Source organism: Oenanthe melanoleuca, chromosome 5, assembly GCF_029582105.1.
Source record: "Oenanthe melanoleuca isolate GR-GAL-2019-014 chromosome 5, OMel1.0, whole genome shotgun sequence".
Taxonomy (NCBI): Eukaryota; Metazoa; Chordata; class Aves; order Passeriformes; family Muscicapidae; genus Oenanthe; species Oenanthe melanoleuca.
Genome location: NC_079339.1, coordinates 17,132,827 through 17,158,190, shown reverse-complemented (window position 1 = coordinate 17,158,190; position 25,364 = coordinate 17,132,827). Strand labels below are relative to the sequence as shown.

The 25,364-nt window shown below is 40.5% G+C and overlaps 1 protein-coding gene across 7 annotated transcripts in view; it reads left to right on the top strand.

The window, feature by feature from the left end:
• TSPAN4 (tetraspanin 4) overlaps nt 1–25,364 on the top strand; it is a 412,521-nt gene that overhangs the window by 371,997 nt on the left and 15,160 nt on the right. For all 7 annotated transcript variants that reach the window (XM_056493428.1, XM_056493429.1, XM_056493430.1 and 4 more), the window contains one exon: nt 22,067–22,168. In XM_056493428.1, the coding sequence (XP_056349403.1) occupies nt 22,067–22,168 (102 nt within the window). The remainder of the gene's footprint in view (nt 1–22,066; nt 22,169–25,364) is intronic.

The following is a 25,364-nucleotide window of genomic DNA, read 5'->3' as shown; positions in this document are numbered from 1 at the left end:
TCACAGTGGCCTTGTTTGCTACAAGAGTGCATTTCTGGCTTATGGTCAACTTAATGTCCACAAATCCCCTAAGGTCTCTCTCTACAGAGCTACAGGTGTCAAAAGCTGTGTAAAGGCAAGGGAAAAATCATCCACTGCTCCCCCCTCACCCACAGAGCTGATTGCCATATTTTGGAAAACTGTCACATTAGTTAAGTGTGATTTCCTCTTTGTAAACCAATCCTGACTGCTGCCAGTCATCTTCCTGTCCTTCATGAATTTGGAAAGGTTTTCCAGGATTGGTTGCTCTATCCCCTTCCCAGGGACAGAGATGAGAATTCCAAACCCTTAGCTCCTGGATCCTCTTGATTACCCTTATTGGAGATAGGAGTGGTATTTGCTCTCTTCCAATGTTCAAGAACTCTCCAGCCTCTCATGGGACAGAGTCCTCTCTTGTCATGTATGATATTGGCATTTTTTGTTCATCATTGTGCTGGCAAAACAACATCCCAAGTGTTGCCTGCCAGGGCACTACATATTCTGGAGCAGATGAAATATTTATCTGTTAGCACTCCCATTTCAGCTGTTTTTGTCTCATTGTGGATATTAATTTTGGGCATCTGCTGCAAGTAGTCACCACTTTTCACAAAAATTGTGGAAATTGAGAATATTTAAGTTAAAATTGAACAGGCAACTTAAAGCTTTTCCTCGGTGATTCTTACTGAAATGACTGCTTTTCCAATTAGGCTTTGACTAATTACCTGGAATTACTTTTTAAAAATACTTTGAATTTCTGGAATATGCTTGATATCAAACTGCTAAGGGGGCAGCAGGGAGAGACTTCATTCCACATCAAGCTGAACTTTTTGAGGATTTCATATATCCTTTTCCCACATGCTCTTTTATTAGATTTTGTGATTGGTTACCATTGTATTTTTGTATTCATCTTTAAGTATCAGCCAGTGCTATGTATGGTAAATTGGAGAATGTGGATTTTTGCTTTCCCATAATTAGCAGGACCATGCAAATTCCATAGGAGTCGAATTCTGGATTTCTCAGGTTACTTGCTCCTGATCCAGGGCAGCTCCTAGCACTGTCCTTGGACACCTTGGAACTGTCAACATTACTGTGTAGCTCTTTGAAGAAATTGCATCAGGCTCTGAGATGCACAGCTATACTCCTTGCTTGATCTAGAAATAGATATGAGAGACTTTTCTGATCCACAGGCATTCCTTTACCCATTCCAGGCATGTTTTGAGCAATGTTCTGCTGGAGTAGCTGGGCCATTTGGAGTAAACCTGTTTGCTGTGTGTCTGGGGTAGCTTTCTGTTTCCCTGTGAGGCTGGAGTGGCACTCTCATGTGACTTGTGGCATATCCTGGTGTGAATTTTCCTGTGTGTGGTCCCTGCTCTGTCCTGTATGTCAGGTAGATGCCAACAGCCAGGTTTAGAGGTGGACATATGAACCTTTTCCACATGTCTTTATGAAACAGCTTCAGTGCAGATAAACAACATATTTTAAATCACAGACTGTGTGTGGAGCTTTTTTCTGGCTTCAGCAGGATGCCATGCAGTGGTATAGCCTGTAAGGGTCACTTGGTAAATCCTCATCTATTTCACAGCTTTTATGTTTAGAGTTTATACATCTCATTAATCTCCTTTTTTTTTTCTTTTTTTCCTTTTTCTCCCAACAGCACATTAAATTCAAGGATTCCAGTATTACTCTTTCTCAGTATTGTTCCATATAAACTTTCCTAGGGGAGATTAATTTATCATAGAAGTGTTGAGTAGTCCTGTTCTATGTAGATTTTCTTTTGAAAAGTGGCACATCTAGGGACTGAGAAACAGAGCTGATGAAATGCAGTACTTGAAGCATGTTTCTTCAGTCACAGAATTATTCTCTTTCTCCTCAAAGACTGTTTGCCTTGTTCAGCTTAGCACCATGAATCCACAATTTAAATAGTGTGAATTAAGAGGATCAAGTTTCTGATCTCTGAAAGCTTGCAGTGCCCTGGTTGCTCTAACCTTCAAAGAGAAGAGGACATTGAGATGTCCCCGTGTCAATTCTGACTTGCCCATCACTTCACCTTCAGTCCTTGAAACAATTTCCCAGTGGAAATTTTAGGTTGCATGCTGATAACTTTTGTTCTGATTGAACAGATTTAAGTGGAGTCAAGAAAGCAACCATTTGACAATTGTTACAGAGGTTTTTTTAAGCAATTTCTAGGTGCTGTTTGAAATGGTGGTAGTGGAGTTTGATAAAGAGAAAAATTAACGCTAAAGGGAAATTATATTTGGAAGAAGCTTAAGTGTACGTCCTATGTAATAAAAATGTGCTTTTAAGCTGAGAGTGATTTGGTTGTTTCTCTCTTGTTGACCTGCTTGGAGATAATTCACAGAGGCTTGAATTTTGAGAGTTCCTGAAAATGCTGGGATGTGTGCTCAGAATCCCTCTCATGTCTGCAAGTCATCTCTGAGGTGGAGTGACCCTGAACAACAGCACAGTGGTGGATGTGCTTCAGGGCACTGCCCACTTCAGCAGTTTGCTTCACAAGGGAAGAATTCCTTGGGTGAGAATCAATCTTAACATTCTCTTTTTTGTGTCCTGTGACCACAGTGCTGAGCCTCTCATATTCCCTTTGGAATAGGGGTTTTCATGGAGGGCAAAAATGCCTTCATGTTATTAAGTGTGTAGGTTTGGATCACTTCCTTTGTTTTATCAGGAACTGCCAGCTTAACTGATCATCCATTTCAAGCTGAAATGGAAGAATAAATTAAACAAGGCTTTTATCTCAGTAGATTTTTATAAAAGTGAGTGGGGAATGAAAGATGGATTGCATTTTATGAAGTAGGAAATTAAATTGTCCTTCTGCTCTCTAACTTAAAAGTCCAGGAAAACCCAGGAAATGCTCTTTGCTTTCTGGATGTACCAGTATCCCTCCTCAGACCTGGATTGTCTCCAAATGTACAGGAAGGGCTTTAGGATTTGAAAAGGGTGGCTGTATAGGTATTTTCCTGCAAATAAAGCTATTTCTCATAAGTGTACTCAGCACCTGAGAGTGAATTTGTTGATCTGCACCAGACTGACCCTGCAGTGCTCTGTGGCTTCACCTCACCCACCCAGGCTTAGTAATGATCCTGGTGAGGGATGAGTGCCCTGTTCTGACCTCTCCAGTCAGCAGCTCTGGGCTGGGATTAGGTGGGGAGAAAGGGAAGGTTTTATGCTGCTGCCTTTTTCTCATGGAGCACAGCCTGTTTTGCCTTTCCTGCATTGTGCCTGGGTCAGAGATTGGAGCTGTGGATGAAGGGATTGGGTGAGGGGCTTTACACTTTGCTAGAGATAAATATGAATATGATTGGTCCCCAAGCTGGGAGTAATGTTTCTTACTAGACATTACACAAATTGTGGCAGAAATGGCTGTTAGGGATTTTCCTGGCTGCATTTGTTCTGTCTGTCCCTCTATCCTAAGGAATGCAATCCCATGGCCCCAAGTAATTTAAAGTGATTCAAAACTCACCCCTAGTGAAAGGAGTGATGAGGGGGATTCTTTACTTATTCCCCATTAGTCCTGAGCAGGCTTGACTCATGAATCCTGTAACCTTGGCAGCAATAGAATCCCCTTTTGCTTCACTATCTGCAAGGAAATGAATTGCACAAGCATAGAAATTCATGAACAGTGAATGCTGCAATTAATTTTGTTAAACTCTCTTTATATATTTAGTTTGAGAAGAAGGAAGGAGAAGCTTATCACCAGCTATGTGTCTGAAGCCACAAATCTCACACAGCTTTCACTTTGAGATAAAAATGAATCTATAAGGAATCCAAGAACCTTTTGTTTACTTTATATATTGGAAGAATGAGAAATGATGAAGGCAGTAATGTAAAGTAGTGTTAACATCACAATCCCCATATTGAATTGATTAGTGTGGAGGAAACACATTAATAGCTTTTTTATTGCCAGTCTGAAAACTTTATAATAGCATTTATTAAAACAGAATAGAAATGTGAATGGCAGAACTCTGTAAATCTCAGCTCATATGTGGTGGCCTAAACAGTGTCTGAAAATGTTTTTTTTTTAAAAGTCCAGACTTTGAAGCTTTCCAGTTTTTCCCCATTTAATCTTTCATTTGTACATATTAAGCAGGCAGTCATGGCATAGTAGAGGCTGGATGTAAAGCTGAACGTATTAAATGTGCAAATTTTTTTCTCTTTATGGCCAAAACAGGTGCATGTAAATGTTTCATCAGCACACCCATTAAGTTCCCAGTGGTAAATTTAGCCACAAGCATTTGAGAGGTGCTTACTCTGCATTTAATTTAGACCTAAAAAAAGAAGAAGTACGTTTATTTAAAATGCATTGCAGTCAGCTTATTTAATATTCTTATTCTCATATATTCTTATTCATTATTTATATATGAAAAATAAATGAGAAAGTCACAGAAATACGCAGCTCAAAGTGATGAGGGTAGTTATTCTAAAATAGGTAAAATCTGGCTTAGCAGCCAGACAGTCATTTCTTGATCAGGAGTGAAACAACCTCACTGAAGTCAGTGAGTATCTCCCAGACAGAGTAACCCTGTTATCCTCTCTTTTTAAATTGTACCAAATATTCCTAATTTTTCATGTTGTTGCATAGTGTTGTGCTCTAGGGAGTTCTAACTCTGTTTCATTCATTTTTCTTATTTATTCTGTGGGCAAGAAGTGTTAACTCTTGTGGCCAAACTTCACTTTGTGCTGAGTTAAGAAGATGCAGGGACTTCTGCTTGTGCAACACCCACCTTTCCATGACAACAGTGCTTTGCACCTCGTTTGGAGTTGTGTTTTCTTTGGGAGCTGCATTGATGTCACTTGTGTGTGAAATGCTTCATTTATCACATCTGTTCAACATGGGTGGCCAGAAACAGAAATTGCCGGACAAGGGGAACAGTAGTATGGTAAATAAAGTCTAGTAAACAAAACTGCTATCTGGAATATAAAAAGAAATAAATCCCTGTCTGTGTGGAAAGCTGCACTGAAGGGAGAGGGCTACAAAGCATGAAGGAGATTCTTTGTGGTAGGATCAGATAGATACAGGCCCCTGAAAAGTGTGCTTGGATGCTCTTTGTTTGGAAACTATCTACTTGGTAAAGTTTGGAATAACTACACACTAAATCCTTAAATATTAATCAAAATAGTCATCATGTTTCTGCTGTTCTAATATGTTTTCAGCCAGAATCATGGGATTCAGTTTAGTGAGGGATTAAATATGTGGGCTTCTCTGTTGAGTTTTATTTGCTTTGGCATGCTTTTGTTTATTCCCTTGTCTTTCATAGGATAGAGTTCTAATGCACCCCATCCTTACAGTATCTCTGTAAACAAGAAGAAAACAGAAAGCTTACTCCTTACACTTCTTGACATGAGCTGTATCACCTTACCCAAGTTTTAGAAGATCATTTTAACAACTTTAAGAACTCTTCATGGATCATTCAAAGTAAAAGGAGAGGGAAAAAACAATTTTTCCCTCTCTGATTATTTTCTCCTGACGAAACGGTCTTTTGTGGCAAAGAGGAGCACTTCTTTCCACCCTAATCCCTTCCTATCTTGTTTCATCACAAGTCACACTGCATTAGAGTCCTAATGTTTCTATCAATAAATGATGGATTTGCCAATGGTGATTTAAGTTTAAAATTACTTGCGAAAACTTAATGAAGCCTGCAAATCACGAATTAGATCTCAAAGAAATCATCTCTGACAGTTAAAAACTACAGGGCCAAAGTAATTTCAAGGTGGCATTTTTCTCCCCTCTATAAATTATGTATCAGGGCAAAACAGAGGTGGCTCTGTAGGCATTATTACAAGAGTAATAGCAAATAGCAATTTGTCTCTTGCTGCCAGAGCTTTCTCGTACTGATGTGTAGTGGGGTGGGTGACATGCTTCTGCAGAAAAAAAATTAATCTCTGCTGCAACTAGTTATTCTGAGTGCCACTCTGCTTCTTGTCTGTTTAGGTTTGGCTTCTTTTTTTTTCATTGGTTTGAATGATGGTTTCTAATCCCACTTTCCAATCTTGTGTCCTCATTACCAAACTGTTCAGACTGCTTGTCTGCTGTGGACAAAAATGATACCCTGAAGCTCTCAGCTATTGTATTTTTAAATGAGGTTAAATTTTTATGACCCCAAGTCTCCTTTGCAGACTTAGTGTCCCTTTTGGCTCCTACTTTCCCTATGTAGGAGAGGATGCCTAGTGCTGTTTGCAGTTTCATGAGAATCGCTTTTCTCAAAAATGCACGTGGGGGATTTGCTATTGCTTGGAGCACATTCATTTAGTTAATTAGATTTGTGAAAGAAAATTAAAAGTTTCCTGTCCTAAATTCCGGATGTTTAATGCAATTTAAAATGGTTATAAATCTATCTAAAATAGCCAGAAGAGCCATAGTTATCCTGTTGATTCTGTCCTTTCTTTTCCCTCAAATCCAAGGAGATAAGAGTCTTTAAAAGCCCTTCCCAAAAAAGGAATGGGTGAGTAGAGTGCTTTAATAATCTGCTTTAATAATCTTGTCTGTAGACTTCTTCTCCTATAAACTTATTCTCCTATCTGGTCACTTTGTTTTAATTTGCCCTGCAACTGAACCCTTTTTTCATCAAAATTTGGGTTCATCTTTTCTAGTATTAACAATTACATTGTTTTTTTCAGAAATTGTGTGTGGTTTTGTGCATAATTACTGTGAAACAGTACTCCAGTGAACACACAGCTTTCTCAGTTTGGCACTATTTTTTTCTAATTTGCTAAAAGATTTTGTTTTTCTTCCCCATGTGTCTGCATAAGTTGTCTTAGTGGGAAGAAATTCAGCCCTAGCTGATTAATCTGTGCATTTCTGTTGTCCTGTTTATGTTGTACAAGGAATGGTGAGCACAATGAGGTTAGTAATTGAAGCTTGTTTCAGACTTCTCATTTATTCCATATATGCTGGGTGTCATTTTTCATCTGCAAAGCTGCTTTATGCAAAAGCTGAATATCTGTTACTTCTCATTTGCATGGTTTCAGCTCTGTTTCTAAGATTAGATTGTCTGTGGCACACTTATCTGTCAACAAATTGTTTGTCTACGTGATGAGACTTTCCCTTTGGCAAGATGGATACGGTTCTTCATTGCTCAGCCTCCAGGTTACAGCACTTGTGATTCTTGACTGAATGTTTCTTTCACACACTTCTGTGTGCATTTGGCTGGAAGGCCAGTGGTACCACTAATGTGAAGCTAGCAAGGTAATTATTAGTGCTCAGTGAAGTCTGTACATGGGGATGTGGCTTTGCAGCTTCAGAACAACTGGAATCCAGTGTCTGTCCCAAGATTTTCTGTTCTTCTGTTCTGTTGGAGCCCTCCATGTTTTATTTGTGCAAATCTCGGTGGTGCTGATGGGCCTTGGCTGTGCTGGCAGCAGAGAACACTGGCACATTTCTCCTTCAGTGGAAATTTCTGCACTGGCATGTTTGTTTGTGGTGTCACATAGCCAGTTTCCCAAAGCTTTTCATCCTCTGACTCCTGTGAGATTTACATCCCACATTCTGTCTTGGTGATTCCTGAGTCTTTCCTCCTGTCAGAGTTGCTGCCACTCAATCTCTTGACACAATGGGATTTGAGAGTTGTGGTTTTCCTTTTCACTGTTAATATACTGCAGCACTTCAGGTGATTCTGATGGGTTTCACCATTGTTAGTTCTCTTGATGACTTCCAAATTTTCCAAAATTCAGAGATAGGGACTCCAACACTAACCTAACCAGCACTCAGAAGAGTATGTCAGGTTTTTATACCCCCCCAAAGCAACACTAGATTGCACAGTCTTCTGAAATTACAGTCCATGTGTTTTCTGTGTTGATTAGAAAGGTAGTTGGAGCCACAATTTTTTTTTCTTCTTCTTCTTGTTTTGTTGGTGATGCTGATTTCTTTGGGGTTTTATAGTTTGTTTGGTGTTTTCCCATTTGACTTCACAGATGTGATAGTGAAAATTTCAGCAACACTATGTCAGGAAGTACAGGAATAGGAAAAAATACCTGATTCTGTATTTTTTCTGTTTTGGAAAAGCTATTGTAGATAAAGAGATTCTAACAGTTTTTTGACTATTGCATTTTCCAGCAGTCTTGTCCGAGAAAGGTGAAAGTTGGCATAGCAAAGACTTCCTCATCTGTTGTCAGATTGTTGCACAGTGAAGCAGTTCTTGCATGACCACTTGAGAGCTCCTGCTTGTCACAGGTACACAGCTGAGGGGATTTGGTCACTGCCTCTTGTTAAAGTGGTCATGCTTTGTGGAAGAAAATGAGATTTAAATACAATCTGATTGGAGGGGGAAAAAACCAAAACAAAAACCCCACAGTCTTATCATAAGAAGAAAATGGTCTTTAGTAATTTTAGTGAGTGCATTTTGATGCTTAGGTGACGGCACTGTATGTCCAGTACTTGTTATTTTGTGAGATTCTGAATGAGTATAAATAGTCTAAATAACAACAGCATCTGTTAAATAGTCCTATCATCAGCCCATGGAGCTATGCCAGAGTTTCACCAGAGCTGGGAAGCTGCCAACCTTCACTGGATGAAATCATGCAAGATAACCATGGCAGCGAGGCAGAATGACAAATACAACTCTTTCTTCTTACTAAGTGTGGGGGAGGGAACTTGCCTTTTGTTGTTTAATATTTTAAAACTTTTAGCATAAACCACAAGGCCTCAGCATCTTATAATAAATCCTTTTTTAGTAAAAGTCAAAATTATCCACTATAGTTGCTGGATTCAGTATCTGGAGTATTTTACAAACTCCCATGCCAGTACTATGGGACTTCTCAAAGTACCTCCAAAGCTGGTAGTATTGGTAAAAGTACAAGTTTGCTGCTTTGGATATAGACTTGTGCAGACTAATCCCAGCCTGCCGTTTTTTTCATGCTGCTGGCTTAATTTGGGGTTTTTGTGGTTTTTTGGTATTTTTTGGTGCTTGCAGGTTTTTCAAAAAGCATTCTCTGACTCTTTACTATTTAATATTTAGGTTCTGCTGTTTGTCATCCCAAGCCAAACAGGCTGTTTTGCACTCCCCTGACAGAAGGAAGAAAATGTGTTGAACGAAAATGATCAATGATGAATTAAACAGCAGAACTGGTCTCAGACAGATTTTCATTCTTGCTAAAACTGCCTTTTCCAGCATTTTTATGCCTGACTTTATGAGCATTAATTGGGTATGGTCTGGAGAGGGTCCTGGTGATCCTACACCCTGCCAAGCCAGTGCTGCGAATTCTCAGGGAAGTAACTGGCAGGACAGGTAAAGGACAAAGGACAGGTAAGAGACAGAGTGCTCCTAGGAAATTAAAAGACCAGAAGAACTCTGTTGTTTGGACTGCAAAATAATCATAGGGCATTCATTGCTGAAAGTTAAATTGAAGGCACTTTTTGCTGTTTATCTTGGAGTCCTGACTTTATATGAGGGATTAAAATGTGCTTGCTTGTACCAGGGAATTTAAGGCAACATATCTTGGAGCTGCTGACCTGTGACTGCTCAGGCTTGGCATGCCCCTGCAGCCACAGTCCTGGGGGCTGAGGGTGTGCAGGCTCCCACAGTAACCAGGGAAGCCACATGAAAGCAGCCTCTAAGATAAATGCCATGAATGTGCTGCAGGGCACATGAGCCTGATGCAGATGGTGGCTCTGAAGCAGCTGGCCTCTGTATCTTGGATGACACAGCTCCCAGAGGACAGTCAGTGTTGACAAGGACAAGGGAGATGTGGATTTGGCAGATACAGAGCTCATTGAGATAACTCAGTCTGTGACTGAGGAGAATTTGTTCCCCAGATCACCAGTGCCAGTTTAAAAGGAGCAGTGCCTGAGTCCCAGGATGGGATGTGCTAGAAAGACTGATGTGTTTGCTGCCAGCTGTTCTTTCAGGATGGATTTGAAGCAAAGGTCAAAGTGCAGGGCATAGGTGACATAATCTAGTGTGAATAACCCAGTCCCTATCCATGGAAAACTTGTGGGCTGCTGGGAAGATCTGTAAATTTTAAGACCAGATTAAACAGTTACACTCCTCTATGGTCCATAGTTCTTCAATCAGTGTTCTTGTCATCAAACAAATTATATCTGAATTGCAATTTTACAAAATTCTTGAGTCTTAGTTTAAAGGCATCATTGACTGCATCTCATTCCTCAATGATTTGTTCCAAGGATTTATTTTTGCTTCATGGCTAAAATTATGCCTTGTTTCTATCTTGTATTTGTCTGTCTTAAGAGTTGTAACCATTAACTCTCATTATGTCTTTTTGTGATAAAGTGCTGTCTGCTATTGAGAACTGCTGCTTCATGTGGGTACCTGAAGAGTGCAATTACACTGCTTTTTGACATTGTCACTCTATTTAGTTTTTCCAAGAATGTTAGACATATGAAGGAAAGCACACTTTTCAGTTACAGTTTATAGTTATAGTTTTTTGTAGGACTTCTCTGGAATCTTTTCAAATTTTCAGTAGATTTTTGAAAACATGGGTATCAGTTTTGCAGTGTAGAGATAATAACAATAATCTGCCTTTATGCAGCTGATGTTGAATAAATCCATGACTGTTTCCTCTGTGAGCTGGGAGTACTGCCCTCAGAGCATGTCCATCTCCATTTCTTCAGTCCTTCCACAGGTTTCCTGCTTTCCAGAATATAGTTTCCAGTCTTGTAGTGTGACCTCACATGTTTTTTCTTAGGTGTCTTTTCTGGTATTTGTCTGGATAAGCCCTGAGACTCTGTAACCAAGCAGAACAAGCAATATCAACAGATTCTTTAATGCATGGCAAGTTTTGTGTGGTATCTGCAAAATTTTGTCAGGAGTGATTTTTATGCTTCCTTCCATAGCATCAGAAAAATACCAAATAACTTTGGATCAAAAATCCATTAAAAATCCCAGTGAATGAATCCTCTGTTTTTAATAATGCTTTTTTTTGAGTAAATTTTACTTCTTAAAATACATTCAATGTGGCTGCAGGGACTTCTTTTTTCTTCTTGTGCCCCCATAACCCCTGACACTGATAGCAAATTTCAGTCAAATTTGAGCTCTTCAGAGGTGTCAAAACTACTAAATTTAGGTAAGTAGAGAGACCAAAATGAATGCCCTATGGAAAAAAATGTCTTGGAGCTATTGCAGGCAGTACTAATGAACATCAGAGAATTCATGGGGGATGAGAGGGAGCAGACAATTTCCACTTTTAAGGAGAGACTTGGGATTAATGCTTCTCTTTTGCAAAAAGTCAGTCTCTTAATTAGGAAAGAGGGGCTCATTTTGAAAGGTAGAAGCATGAACAATAAATTCAAAATAAGCCAGAGGCAGCTGAGGAGCATCCTCACAGGTGTTCTTGGGACTGTTCTCACAAGTGGCAAATATAAGCATTAACTCTGGTTTCTGCTCATCTCCAAGGGATAACTCACCCCTCTGACAGACTTCCTGAGCAAACCAGACCATCATGGCTCATTCTGCCTGGTTTGTTTTGAGCACCTTGGGGCCATTCATAGAAGGGGCTCTGGCACATGGCAGAATCTCATTTGAGGTCCTAAGCTCAAACACTGCCTGTGTGAAAACACAGCACCTTTGGTGCCACTTGGCATGGTGGCTGCTGCTCATTTGGTAAAAGCCCCTTTTTCTGTGCAAAAGCAGCACATGCAATTCTGTTCTATGTGGAACATCCAGTCTCTCACTTGGTGAAGGCACTGTCACTTATCTCTGTTCAACATATGGGATATCAACCATGTTTCTTTCTTCATTCAACTCAAGTGACTTCCAGTGAGAAATGTGGTTTTTTTCTGACATTATTGGAAGTAGAGAGTGTTGGAAACCTGCATTTGGTGCCATATAATTGTGACTGGCAGTTTGTTTATTTGCTTGTTTTCTGTTATTATGGAAAGCAATCTCTATGTAGTTTATTCATTTGCAGTGACTGAGTCCCAAATCATTCCATTCATGATTAAATCTGCTTTCAGTGAAGTGCATTGAAGAGCTGCAATTGTTTGTTTTGTTAAAACAAGGGAGGCATTTAATAGCAGTTATTCACTTCTGTTGCTTTGGTTATTTACCAGCTTTCCAAGACATTTTGTTTACTAGTTTATGATATCATCATTGAAATGCTTACCTGGAGATTAAACCCAGTAACTCCAGTTGCTGAAGGTCAGAACACCCATGGTGTCAGGGTCATGGGTTTGGAGAGGGAGCTTGCTTGTACCCTCATAGAAACATGGGTCTGAGCCACTAGAGACACCACATGAGAGGCCAACTTGCATAAATGTGAGCAGCTCCATTGTCAGGAAGATTCCTGCTAGCTGATGAGCTGGCATTTAGCATATCCTTTGTTCTTCCAAGTACACATCCATGTGATTGGAAGAAAACATCATTTTTTCAAGGAAGAAAAGGTGGGCAAGGGGATCATCACCTTCTCTGCTCTTTGGCCAGGTAACTCTTGCACTGGTGGTGTTGAGTTTCTGCCAGCTGGCCAGCTGTTCCTCCAAAGCCCACTGTTTTTCCTGGATTTTGGATTTGTGCTGCCCTCTCTTGAGGGGTGCATTCTGCATGTTTCCTGCTTCCAGGCTGAGCAGAGAGCACGCTGCCACAGGAATGAAGCCCACTGCAGTACACTTGACTTTGCCTGCTGCTCTCTTCCCTCCAAGGATGATGGTAGTTCTCCTCACAGCATTATTTATTTAAAGTAAGTTAATTTCAGGGAAAGCTTATCTTAAGAATAATAAAGCAGGCTGTGTGCAAACCTCACTTTCCCCAAAGGATTAACGTTCCCTGGATCTAAGAAGATGCAGCTCTTTCAATCTGTTTCCACAGAATCACTCTTTCCAGACAAGTTTCTCCAGGCAGAGTAGCAGATTTTAACCCTTCCGTGGATTTTGTTTGGTTTTTAAATAGGTCTTTTAGTTCCAGCTCAGAGAAAGATGGCTTATCAGCAGACATTTTGTTTTCCTTGTTCTAAGGAATTGGGAAAATTTCTACCTGTGAGGAAATCAGCCAGCCCTCTCCCCCAGCAGCTCTGCAGCTTGCCCAATTGGCACTGGTGCCAGTCTCCACTGAGGGCTGTGTTCACCAAGAGGTGGCAATGCTCATGCTTGTGAATAACCATAGAAGCTTAGAACCTTCCCCATGGCCCCAGTGAGCCTCAGGTGACACCAGAGGCCTGATACAGAGAGGGCAAAATTGTTTTAATGTTTGCAGAGTTGCTTTTACCTTACAGCAGTGGACAAATCTGTATTTTAGCTTGTATTTTTCTACCAAAGTCATAAATGTATGAGGAAATTAAGTTAACTGGATAAATGGATTTGCAGATAGCCCACATTTACACGGTGTGGGGACCTCTTTCATCTTCTCTTACCACAGTGGGAGCACAGGGCATGATTTGCCTTGTTTATCCCTCCTCCTCTGATATTTTAGTGGTGCTCTCTCTTATTTGAACACTCTCTCTCATTCACCTTTAAGCTAAGTAAATGAGTATGGTAAATAATTGAAGCCAATTTGGATCCCATGAGACGCCTGCAGCAAATGGCTCAGTGGGCAAATGGCCAAGTTTTCATCTCTATGAGCAAAGTGCTGCCTTCCACTTTTCCAGCGTCTGCAAAGGATTATGTGTCCAGTGTTACTCTCCTGGTACCTAATCACATGGAGGTCATTCATTCCTACAAGGGAATTGCCTTGTCTTCCTGCTTTCACTTGCCTCTGCAGTCCTGAAGCTTTTGTGACAGCTAATTGGATCTAAAGCTCTATTGACATGTGCATCCCTAGGTGATGGGGGGGTGTTTTGGTGCTCTTTTTTGGGTCTGTGTAGTTAGAGATAACAGGTTGTTAGCACTTGAAGCAAACACAAATGCAACCCACCTTTCATGTCTCTTGGCAAACAAAGGCTCAACAACATCTATCATGTTAATTAGCATCCTTCTCATTTTGCTTATCTGAGGTTATACTGATGACTGTTGAGTACAAATGAAAGTGATTATCTATTTTAAAATTTAAAAAGAAAACAAAAGGTAAGGAGACTGAATACAGATAACCTGGGAATATGCTCAACATAGGTTTTGAAAGAAATGTTTGCTTTGCTGCTGGCCTGGATTCAGTGTGCTTAGGATTTCAATACATGAGCTTAGTTCAGAGGAGTCTTTGCACCCTGGCACAGGTGTGCTCCTGTGGTCACTAGAGACCAAGCCAAAATTACCATTTACAGGACAGGAAGGCAAGGAGTGAATCAGGACCACTGTGTGGGGAAAGAGGATTGAAGTGAGTAGGAGGAGTGCCACAGGAGGGAGGCGAGGGCTTTGAGGGTAGGTTGTGAGATATGTGGAACACGAGGCTGATGTGTGAAGGCAGAGGAGGCTTGCTGAGAGCAACAGTTGGTGGGAAATGTAACTGGAGAAAGAGAACAGAAGCTCTTTTGTGTCAGTCAGCTTTGGAGCAAGTATATGAAGGAAACCTGCTGCAGAGGGAGTTTCATTCCAGAAAAGAAATGGCACAGTTAGACCACAATGACTCCCAGCTTTGCCAGTGTCACTGCTGTTGAGGATGGGTATCCTTTTTTCCCAGCCAGCTTAATAATCTGAAGAAGAACCTATTTATGTGTAAACAAAAGTTTCCTTCTACATTGAATGCTTCCTTCAGCATTGAATACTCTATAATTAATGTCACAAAAACCATGCACTTCAGTGTTCACTTACCTGAAATTACTCCAACACGCTGGTGAGGCTTTTGTCACCAAAATCCATAATGGTTAAGAAGAATTGACTTAATAACATGGTAGTTACTTTGCAGTGTCAGGCTTTTGAGTAAGCAATTCATTTGATTTACCTGCCTAGATTCACCCAACCCTTTCCCCATGTCTGCTGCAGCATTCAGACTCCATTGAAACAAGGAGCAGCAAGCCAAGAATTCATATTTAAAGCTTTAACCCCTAGTTTCACTAAAAATAAAGAAGATTGGGAGTTTTCTTAAGGAGGTCTTGGACTATCTCATTGGGAATTACCTGTGCTCAGATGCCATAGAGGCAGACAGCTTAAATAAGGTGTTGGCTCTGCTACTGCCTTCACTGTCTAAATGAGCCAAGAAACTGCACAGCTGCAGCTTAACATTTTGAGCCTGTGTCTCTGAGCTTGTTATGATGCACTTTATTTAAACAAACCTGGGGACCTGACGCACAAGTGATTCAGCTGTTGCTGTGCCTAAGAACAGATTACATGGCAGTGGCCTCTGGCTACAGAGCAGTGTATTTCTCCTTACGCTGGCAATAATAGGAAGCTAAACAATGATAAAATGCCTGTCTCTCCCTTGGACTTTTAAAGGCATCATTTGGGCAAAATCAGGTGCAGTTTGCTGGAAACATTTGAATTTGCTCTTGCATGAAAAATTTTGACTTGCAGAGTCTAGTGACTTGCCATCCTTGTGATCTCCTGTTTAAAACAGAGGAACTAAAGCTGCTGTGGCATTCATTGGCATTTCAATAGTATGAGAAGTACAGGGATGTTTCAGTGGCTCCTTTCCTGCAGCCTCAGCTGGATGCTGATGCCTGCACTTGAGTAACAAGCAGGTGCTTGTGGGCAGAAGACAGTGACTGAAACTGCAGTTAATTATTTGCACAAACTGTGGCCCCAGGAAACACTGGTTTGAAAAACCCAAGTTCTTTGACTTTATTACTTTCTTATTAAACACTATTTCAACTTCTTGGTTCTTGCCAGAGCACACAGAGGGAAACTCTTTTGCTTATAGTTTCACAAATTGCCTGCTCCAGGCCAGTACAAGATGTACTTGTCCTTCCTTTTGCTTCCTGCTCAACCTGTTTGACGTCTAAGTGCCAGGAAGGTCTCTCTCTCTCTCTCTCAGGTTAGAAACTCCATTCGTCATCTCAGATTCTGTTCTAGTTTGGGTTTGGTATTCAAATGCTTACTGGAAGTTATTTATTATATTATTAATTTTATGTCATGACTAGAGTCAGGTTATTTTTGTTTTACAAATAGCTGAAACAAGAGAAACAATGACTTTTCAAGACTGTGTAGAGAGCCTATGGCACAGCTGAAAGGTCTTACTTCACCTGACCTAAGCCAGTAGGTTTCAGAAACATTCATTCTCTCTGCTCCCAGAGCAGAGAGAACTTCTGTTCCTGTATTCTTTACTCTTCTGAAGTTACACAGCAAGTGCCAGTGCATCTCTCCTGATATCAAACACCACTAGTGCAATAAGAATTTCAACTAAATTATTGAAGTTTAGAAGATCCATAAAGTGATGCCTGATGTTGGCTTTTGCAGTCAAGCTAGGAGAATAGAATTCTCTAGCTAGTGAGTTTCTGTGTTAAAGGAAGCAATTACAAAAAAACTCCACAAAACAAAACCCCTAAACACTAAGTCCTGAAGTTGTTTCACATTTGGGGAAAAACAAGGAAGGGAATCTTACAGGGCTGAGCGAAGTGTTCTAGGGATGTGTGACATTGATGATACTGGCAAGAAATGAGTATATTGTCCCTTAACTGCTAAATATCATCAAAAATCATGCAGTATGTGTTATTTACTAAAATCTTTACATTATTTTTATTTATAGGCAGATGGTGTAAGGAAGATTTCAGTGGTGAGGAGAGCATTTACAGATCTCAGCTTCTTATAGACAGGCTTGGGGACATCTCATTTAAAACAAGCCTTACCTGTTGGTACAATCAATTTCATCTCTTCTTAGCAGGCAAAGGCTCCCACAAATGACCTTATAGATTAGGCACTTTTTGTTTACATTCGATTTCCCACTGTCTGCTATTTGTAGAGAATGATTATCAAGGCATTAAATTAAAAGTTTTGCCCGGTGGGATACTATTGGATATTTTGTCATTTCCTTAGAGCCTCTCCTGTTCTGCTGGAGAGGCAGAGAGGTAGGGGAAGCAATCACCAGAAAGGTCAAGAATATTTGCTTACCTATATTGGAACACTGCTGAGAGGCTTCCTCCAGTTGAGGGGACTTTTTGGGTAGAACTTTTGTTCAGGTTATGGTAGGAAAGCATTGAGGCTTGAAATTAAAAGTCTCCAGTTGCCTGCAGGTCAAAAAGCTGGGGATGCTGCTGGCATCCTCTGGCCTTTTCCTGAAGGCTATGCCCGATCTAAGTGACATCTCATGCTTTCAACAAGTTCAAAAGGAGTTAATAAGGATCTCCCCAAAGCCTTCTTTTGACATTTATTCCAGAGAAGATTACAGCAAAGCCACCTTCCTTCTCAGTTTGCTGGGATAGGGAAAGAACTCTGTGTCTTCAGTACTGCTGGAGCTTCAGTTTGATCAGTCGTGCGTCATATTAGCTGTAAATACTGATAATACCTGTTCTGCACAGACACAATACTTCTGTTTGCCCAAGATGTTTTGCTCAAAGCACTTCCTTCTGCTTATCAGCAGCAAAATTACAGGACTGGGCTTCTCAGGGAACAGTATTTGTCTTCTGTTTCATGCCTAAAGAGTAAGTACATAAACTCCAAAACCTTTCATTTAGACAGAGAGTGAGAAGTCTGTGAAACTACCCCCAGGAACTGAGAAGGCCCCTACAGTCCCTCATCTGTAAAACAGAGATGGAATTAATTATGAACCTGGGTGTTTGCAGTGCAGAATGTTCATGTAGTGCTTTCAGCATGTCTGTGCTAAGCAGGAGTTTGTTGTTGCTGTTGTTACACAGTTTTTATCTCATCCTCAATTATTCTTAGGTTGTCTTACTCAAGGAGACAAGGTGGAGTCTGACAGCCCCAGGTCCACTTGAAGTGTGCTGCCTTCTCCAGCTGGGCTTGTCAGCCAGCCAGCTACAGTTCTGCTCAGAGGCTCTGGATTTCTGAGGCAATGAGGGGACAAAGCTGACAGTAAAAGCAGCCTTATATGTACATTGCTGCAGCTTAAGTAGCTGTTTCAAGGGAATAGAGATTAAGAAACACATTTTGCCTGGATACATATACAGGCTGGAGTAAGATTTTTTTAAAGTAATGTTTTGTCCCAGCTGTAGTTTAGGTGAGGCTCAGATAGATTGCTGCCCATTCTCTCTAACTGCATTCAGCTTCCAGCCACTTTTCTTGACCTCTGTGGCAGGTTCTCTCCAGTCCAGTCACATCTCTTGTAGCTTTCCCTTCTTCAGTTCAAATACTGAGTTTCCTTCATTGCCTGAAACTCTCTGCACATGACTTGTCCACCTTAGATCAGTACATATTTTTTAGAAAGTCTTTGTAATAGAACAGTGAGAGATTTAAGAGCCCCATTAGGGCCTAATGGAAGTCAGTGAGAAAGTATTGCTGCTCTTTGCAGTAGGAGCAGGATCCTAGCTTAGAAAAAGTGCAGCAATATGCAAACCCTGCTCTAAGAAGTGCTTCTCTTGAAGGCATGGATTGTAGTGGATCACCACACTGGGGCACATTTAACCTACCAGAAACACCACTGGAACCTGATGGGACAGATAAGCATGGGCAAGGCTCCAGTATGTCTGAACCCAGGGCTCACAGGAATTCACATGGATAGCTTCAAGCTTTCACCTCTCATCTGTTGACCAATGAATTCCAAAGAGGAAAAGAATTTTTCTCTTCTTCACTAACAGATTGATAAAAGGTTCTTGCTGCCAAATATTTCAGAAACTCTTTTGTCTAAAGAAATCTCTGGTATTCCATATGTCTAAAAACAGGCACCTCATTTAGAGCAACAGTTTGCCTGCAGAGAGTTTTTGTTATTCTTCTTTGAGGTACTTCACTAGAGATGTGGTTTGTGAAGGGCGTGGCTCATGTATGGAAGAATGCAGGAGATTCAAATTGCAGAATATTAAATATAATACTTCAGTCCTGATTTGAGATAGACATTTTGCCTGGCTGAGGACTGGTAGCTCAGAGACAAACAAGGGAAGCTGACAGATTGGTGAATATTGGGTAGGATCATTTGTCAGGAGATGTGATGAATCACTGTGGCGCAGCATTTCATTTTCAGAAAGATCATTTTCTGAAAAATTCAAATTAAAGGCAGAAGAGACAGCTGGGGGTGTTTTGGCAGTTTTCATTTAAATAAAACTTACAATTAGAATAAGGGCATATTGAAAAGTTCCTGTTATTCTAAAAATATTTTGAGGAAGGAAAGAAGTTGAGGTTAGAAGGAAACAGGAGGACCTGGAAGAGCACTTGCCAGCTGTGTCCCACAAATATGCATTGGGTTTTACCTACTTTACTCTCTAGTCAAAGCCAATAGGAATCATATGTCTAGAGCTTCAAGCAGTGCTTCAGTTGGGGGAAAAATACCCATCTTATAACCTTGCACACAGGTTATCTGAGCAAAGGTCAATGTGCTTTTAATAGGACTGCACACAGAGACCGAGCTCCTCACAGTGGGAATGAGATCAGTGCTCCTGTTTAATTTGGTCTGAGCTCTTAGAAGTCCAAGGCTATGTCAACACTGATTATTTCATGCAAGGTAACACATTAATAATAAATGGAAACAGGGGAGACACAGAGGGTGGGGGGCTTCCTGCTGGTACTTCAGCTGCAGACACAAGTGCTAGGAGACCAAGGGCTGATCTGTGTTCCCCCTTTCTCCTGGAGCCCAGTGACCCACAAACTCAGTTGTTCTGGACAAGGTTATTCCTAGGGTTTGAGCAACACCTTTCTGACCCTAGTATAAGCAAACAGAAAAGTGTGAATGCTTCAAGGAGTAGCTCTGTGACAAGAGATTTAAATCAGCTGCTCTTCGGAGAGTAGCACACTGTTGTATGTATAGCACACTTGTTTAGAAGGTCAGATGGAAACTTTGGTAAAAGAGAACTGTGTAAAATCCTACCTTTACCATTACTCAAATCAATATAAAGTTTTCTCTGTGTGTATATGTGCAAAACTGGCATTTCCAGATGCCTTCCCTGTCAGTGGACATGAAATAAAAAGGAAAAAAAAGTCTGGCAACACTGTTCCACAACATGTGTTTGCCTCTTTCAAAGTTGTAGCCTGCATAGAGAGGAGGGAGAGATAAGGAAATGAAACACACGTGTGGTGTGGAATTCTAAAAAACTTACATCCTCTTCCAAGCAAGATTCAAGCAGGCACTTTTTAAAACAACAAATAATGATGAGTCATACCATGTGTAGGACTTGATGTTGAGGCTTTTTGAAATAGCAGTGGGAGAACTGGTCACATAGTGCCTGTTTTCTTGACTAATGCTCTGCTCGTTACTCAGTGTCTGAAATATGGATACTTGATGCCAGCTGTATTCCCAGTGTAAAGGCACTCTTGCACTCTTTGTGCAGGAAAAGTGGTTAATTTTATGGGGAAGAGAGGACTTGCTTTCATTTTGTCTCAGCAAGTTGCTTGCTAGTGAGGCTTCTCCACGTAGCAGGAAGAGCAGGAATGCTTGGTGACACAATCTATTGAGACCATGTTAAAGCACACATGGACTAAAAAAACTTTGCTCTTGATCTTCTATGAATGTTAAGTTAATGAATTATCATTATGTTAGTATCCATATCAAATAGGGTGTCAAGATTGCAAAGCAAAACTTGTGTGAGGAAATGCAAACTTTGCATCTTGCATCCTTTGTTAACATGACATTTACCCTTCAGATAAGAATCACTGTTCTCTCCCTTGTTTCATATTAGTGCTGATATGAACTTAAGGCTGGTGTGTAGCTCTCTCACTCTACAGGGCAGATATTTTCAGGTGAGATAAATTAACATTCAAAATAAACCTTTCCCTTTCATCTTCAAGGTAACAGATCGCCTAGCTGGATTTCTGTCCCCACCTGTCCTTAGTTACCCTGTTCCTCTTCACCTCTGTCAGTTTCTGAATGAGTTTTTCAACAATTAATTTAACTCACTGCCTCTGTAGGACTTTAACTAAATTTCCAAACCACTTTGAGACTGGCATCACAACCATGCCCTTCCATCCTAATTGATGGCTCTGCTGGAGGCCACAGCAGGTCCAGTTGAGACACAGGGAGCTGAGGGTAAGTGCAGAGCTGAAACACAATCTAAGTCTATTCAATCTAATTCTTAAATGAATGCTAGGAATCCCCAGCACATATAAGTTTATCATTTATTGCCTGTAATTTTCTCAACTAATTCCAAATTTAATGATAGCTTTCAGCTTTGGTGTTCTCTTCTAATTAACGTACCAGTGACTGCATAATCTCTGTGTAAAGCCAAAAGCAGCTTACATGATAATTACAGGGGGATCACAGCACCTACTCTTCAAGGAAGGCATCTGTGAGAAAGGCCTTGCATGATAGTTAAGGTGCTGAGATTAAGTTGTACTTAATCTTAACTTGTGCCCTTTCTTGTACTGCCTCAAAGCTCTTTTATTACTGGCTCAACATGATGCTGGTAAACTTTCAGGAAGGAAACAAAAGAACTGGACAGATAAACACAATCTTTTGCACTTAAAGCAGAGGCCTCCTGGACATGGTGAGCTTCTGAGGTCATAGTATTTTTGTAGAGTCATATTGTTGAGTAACTTTATTTTTTCCCCATAATAATTATGATGTAGTGGGTTGAAAATTTCCTCTTTTACACTGTGCAAGATTCTTTGCATCCACCTTTTTTGCAGCTGCAGTCAGAAAACAATTCTGACTGCACAAATCAGAAGTAAAGTGTATGGCAGAAACAGAATACCTTTGCTCCCTCTGTTAACTCAAAATTAGCAGTGGTTACATCATTTTAGACACACCCTATTGGAATTATGAGCTCCAGAGAGGCAGTCACTAGGGAATACACCATGTCTGTCTGTTTTCCAGTATGGAAGAGTACACATTAATGCACTTAAATCACATTTAAGGATAATAAGCTAAAAGGAAATGGTGTGTGTAGATGTATGTTTTCATAGATCAGCTTATTTGCTGAATGAGTGTTAAACTATATCCAGTCTCCCTGTAGCAGTTTAGTAGTTATATGAGAAGGGAAAAGATGTATTAAAGGTCTTTGTGATGGGAAACAGGAACATAAACCCAGAGGAGAAACTCCTCATGTTATTTATAAAGTGTTGGTTAAACTCTTATTCATTTCAGTACAGGACCATTGTCCGACATCTCCATGCTCTGTGCACTTTGATTCTGAAATGTGGCACTCAGCAAATTTTGAGTTCTGTGTCTTTTGTTGTTGGTTTTAGATTGACAAGTATGCTCAGCGGGATCTGAAGAAAGGACTTCACTTGTATGGGACAGATGGAAATATTGGCCTCACTAATGCCTGGAGCATCATTCAAACAGATGTAAGTCTGAGCTCTCTCTTTTACCTCTTCCTTTTTACCTTCTGGGTTCTGTAACAGCATGTTCTGGGCATGAACCTAATCAAATCTCCAAATCCCAAGCCACTCTTTCTCCCACCCAGTCAGCACATTAGCAACTAAACTGTCTGCTTTTTGTGACAAGCAGTAATTTTTATTTATTTCTCTTTTGACAGGAAATATCTTCTTCCTTTTAGAAGGTTATGTTAAGTTGATGCCTAAATATCATGCAGTTCTGTGCTATGTGGAGGGTGAAGGAGCTGGTCAGACAGCAAACAAGCAGTACCTTCTCTTTAAAATCAAAGGGTAGCTTATGTTGGGATGAAGAGCAATAGCATAATAGTAAAGAACCTTTTCAACCACTTTTTCATTTCTGTCCTGTCTCCTTTCACTGTTACTATTGTTTTCACTTGTGAATCAAAATGGAAACAGACCATGGTGTTTGCAACTCCTCCTACAGTCAGTACATTTTCCCCAGCAGAATTCAATCCTCCTCCATCACAGGTGGACTGGGAATGCTTTTTGCTGTGTTGTCACTGCTGTTTCTTTGTCCTGATTCTCTGACAGCCCTCTGCCAGTGTTCATCTGCTAAGCACTGGTGAACATTATAGCTGGCTTCCTCCTCCTGTCCTTGTCTGAGAAAACGCCATCACTGACAGTTCAGGTTTATTAGCTCTCTACTTCTTGTTTCATATTCAGTTCAGTCAGTTCTCCTGGGGATGATCTTTCTGATTTCATGTTCTCTGCTTCTTGAATGGAAAAGTGCTCCAGCTTTTCTTCTGCTTTAGGCAGAAGCACTTGCACTGCCTTGGCTTCACTCAAAAAATCCTGCATATCTTTCTCAGTTTCTCCTCCAGAGGTGCAAGTGTGGTACCGACAGGAAGGGTTTAGTCTTGCCTGATGTCTTAAAGGGATCAAAGACAGTAACCTCTCCCAATGCTCCCAAAGTCTCCTCTTATGGACAATATAAACAGGAGTAACAGGCTGCTAAGAAATAATCTGATAAATTAAAAATTTGAGATCACTAGCAGAGCAGAAGAACTGATTGGCCAAACTCCTTGTGCATCTTTGGGTCTGCAGGACCTGTCAGTGTTGAGTGCAGTAGGTTGCCTACAACTCTCCTTTGGGTGAAAGACAAACAGCTCAGGTCCAGCAAACAAGCCAGTTCCAGTCCTGCATCCCAACAACTGCATGTGAAATGTTCTTTCAGTTGCCTTTAAAAGGCGTCATATTGTTAATAATTTCCTCTTCCAATGCATTTTCCTTTTTCCAATACAACAAATATGAGAAGGCATCAATTACTGACAATAGAAATGCATTTTGTGGTGCTAGCCCAAGAGAAGGCCATGTGAAATATAGATAAAATTTTTATTATCTTTGCTTATATCCAACAGTATTAGAAAGTTTACTCTTTTACATAACTTAATTATGTGTAGTAAAAATGTAGTAAGAACTACTAAAATTAAATGTTTGCAATAAGTACTAATCTGCTTTTAGTGATGCCCCAAGAACTCTTAAAAGCTTATAGCAAAGGTGGTCAGAAAAGCAGTTTTTGGAGGACTCATGGGATATAAATACTATACTTCTGCTCCCCTTTGTGTAAAATAGGTTTAACAATATATGAAATGTCTAGTTTACCTAGTCACATTTTTTCAAAATCTTCACAAGTTGGTTGAATTCAGAAAAGATGTAAAAGAATAACAAGAATTTTGGAATGTGACATTATGGTGAGAATTTTTAAATATATAAACAGGTAAAAATGAAGTAATGATGTGACTGCAGTCCTTAAAAAGAGAGCAGGAAGGAAAAAGGTTTATGAGAGAAAAGGGCTCTGTAATTGATCCAGGAGCTAAAAACTTAAGTTAAACATATCTGGTGGTAGGATGCCATTGTACAGCAGCCCAGTAGGTTGTTTTTCTCTAGAGAACAAGACCAGGCTTTTTGCTTAAAGGAAATGGTTCAGTGACCAGCTTGGGTTTGAGGCAGGACTCAATAGTCTCTGGTTTCTGTAGTCCTGCAGATCACAGTCATTTGTCCTTATAATTCCTTTGGTCTTGAAACCCATTATGGTTTAAAGAGTGCCTTATAAGTTTCAGATTAAACTCATGTTAGTTAACTCCTAAGAGCTCAAAACATGACAAGAAAATGCCATCCCACAGGCTGTGTGCAGCCAGGGGACATCACTCTCTCATGGCCACTGTGAAATTTCCATGTGCCGGCTTGGCAGTACCACGGTGTCAAAGTCATTGTGCTCCCTATGCTGGGCACTGAGGAGAACAGCAAAGATCTCCCACAGATCCATTTTTGCCACTCTGCATAATTGGTTCTCACATGAATCTTTCAAAACTATGTGGGAATAGACTATTGCAGAGGTGCAGCAAAGACAATCCCATCATGGTTAATTATGCAAAACACTTTGCTGTTGAATAGAGCTATCTAAATGCCAACTTGGGTTTTTGTGTAATAATCATTATCTCTTACATCCCTAATCAGTAGAGTGTAATCACTGATTGGAGGGCTAGGGAGATACAAGGGAATTTTCTGCAAGGGAAGTCCCAGCCCAGTCTTGCTGTTTGCATCGTCTCCTAAGGCTCTCAACAAAATCCACAGAAGAGCAACCATGTTGGTCAGTGTTTTTCTTCATGGGAGACATCAGTCATTGGTTAAGCCATGGGCTGTGTCTGTATATGGATGGAAAATAGCAGCCTCACCAAAAAAAATAAAAAGTGTAAAAAAACGACAGTAACAGAAATCATAATGAGCACTTGTCCCCTCTGCATTTGCACTCCTTTCTTTGTAAAAGTACTTTTCAGAGCCTGAGCAGTGGTTAAAGCAGTAGATCAGACACTCTGGCATAGTTGTTAATTTCTCCCAAGATTTACTTAGGTAGAGACCATCCCCATCCTGCATTTATTAGGTACTACTGTGTATGGCAGCTTTGGCTGAAAAAAGGAGGAAAAAGTTTTTCCAAGGAACCACATTTAGATGGCCTTTGACTTCTCTGGGTCTGGCCAGTCACAAATCAGAGGGAGTTTTGACTGAGAATGTGGATGGCCAGTGCACACAGTGAGTGATGATTGTGAGTGGTGATTGTCTAAGTATGAAAGGCCTGCGCACGTTTGAGGAAGGTTGTCTTTTCTGAAACCTTTGTGCCTTGAGAAATGGTTTTCCTCTTTTTAAC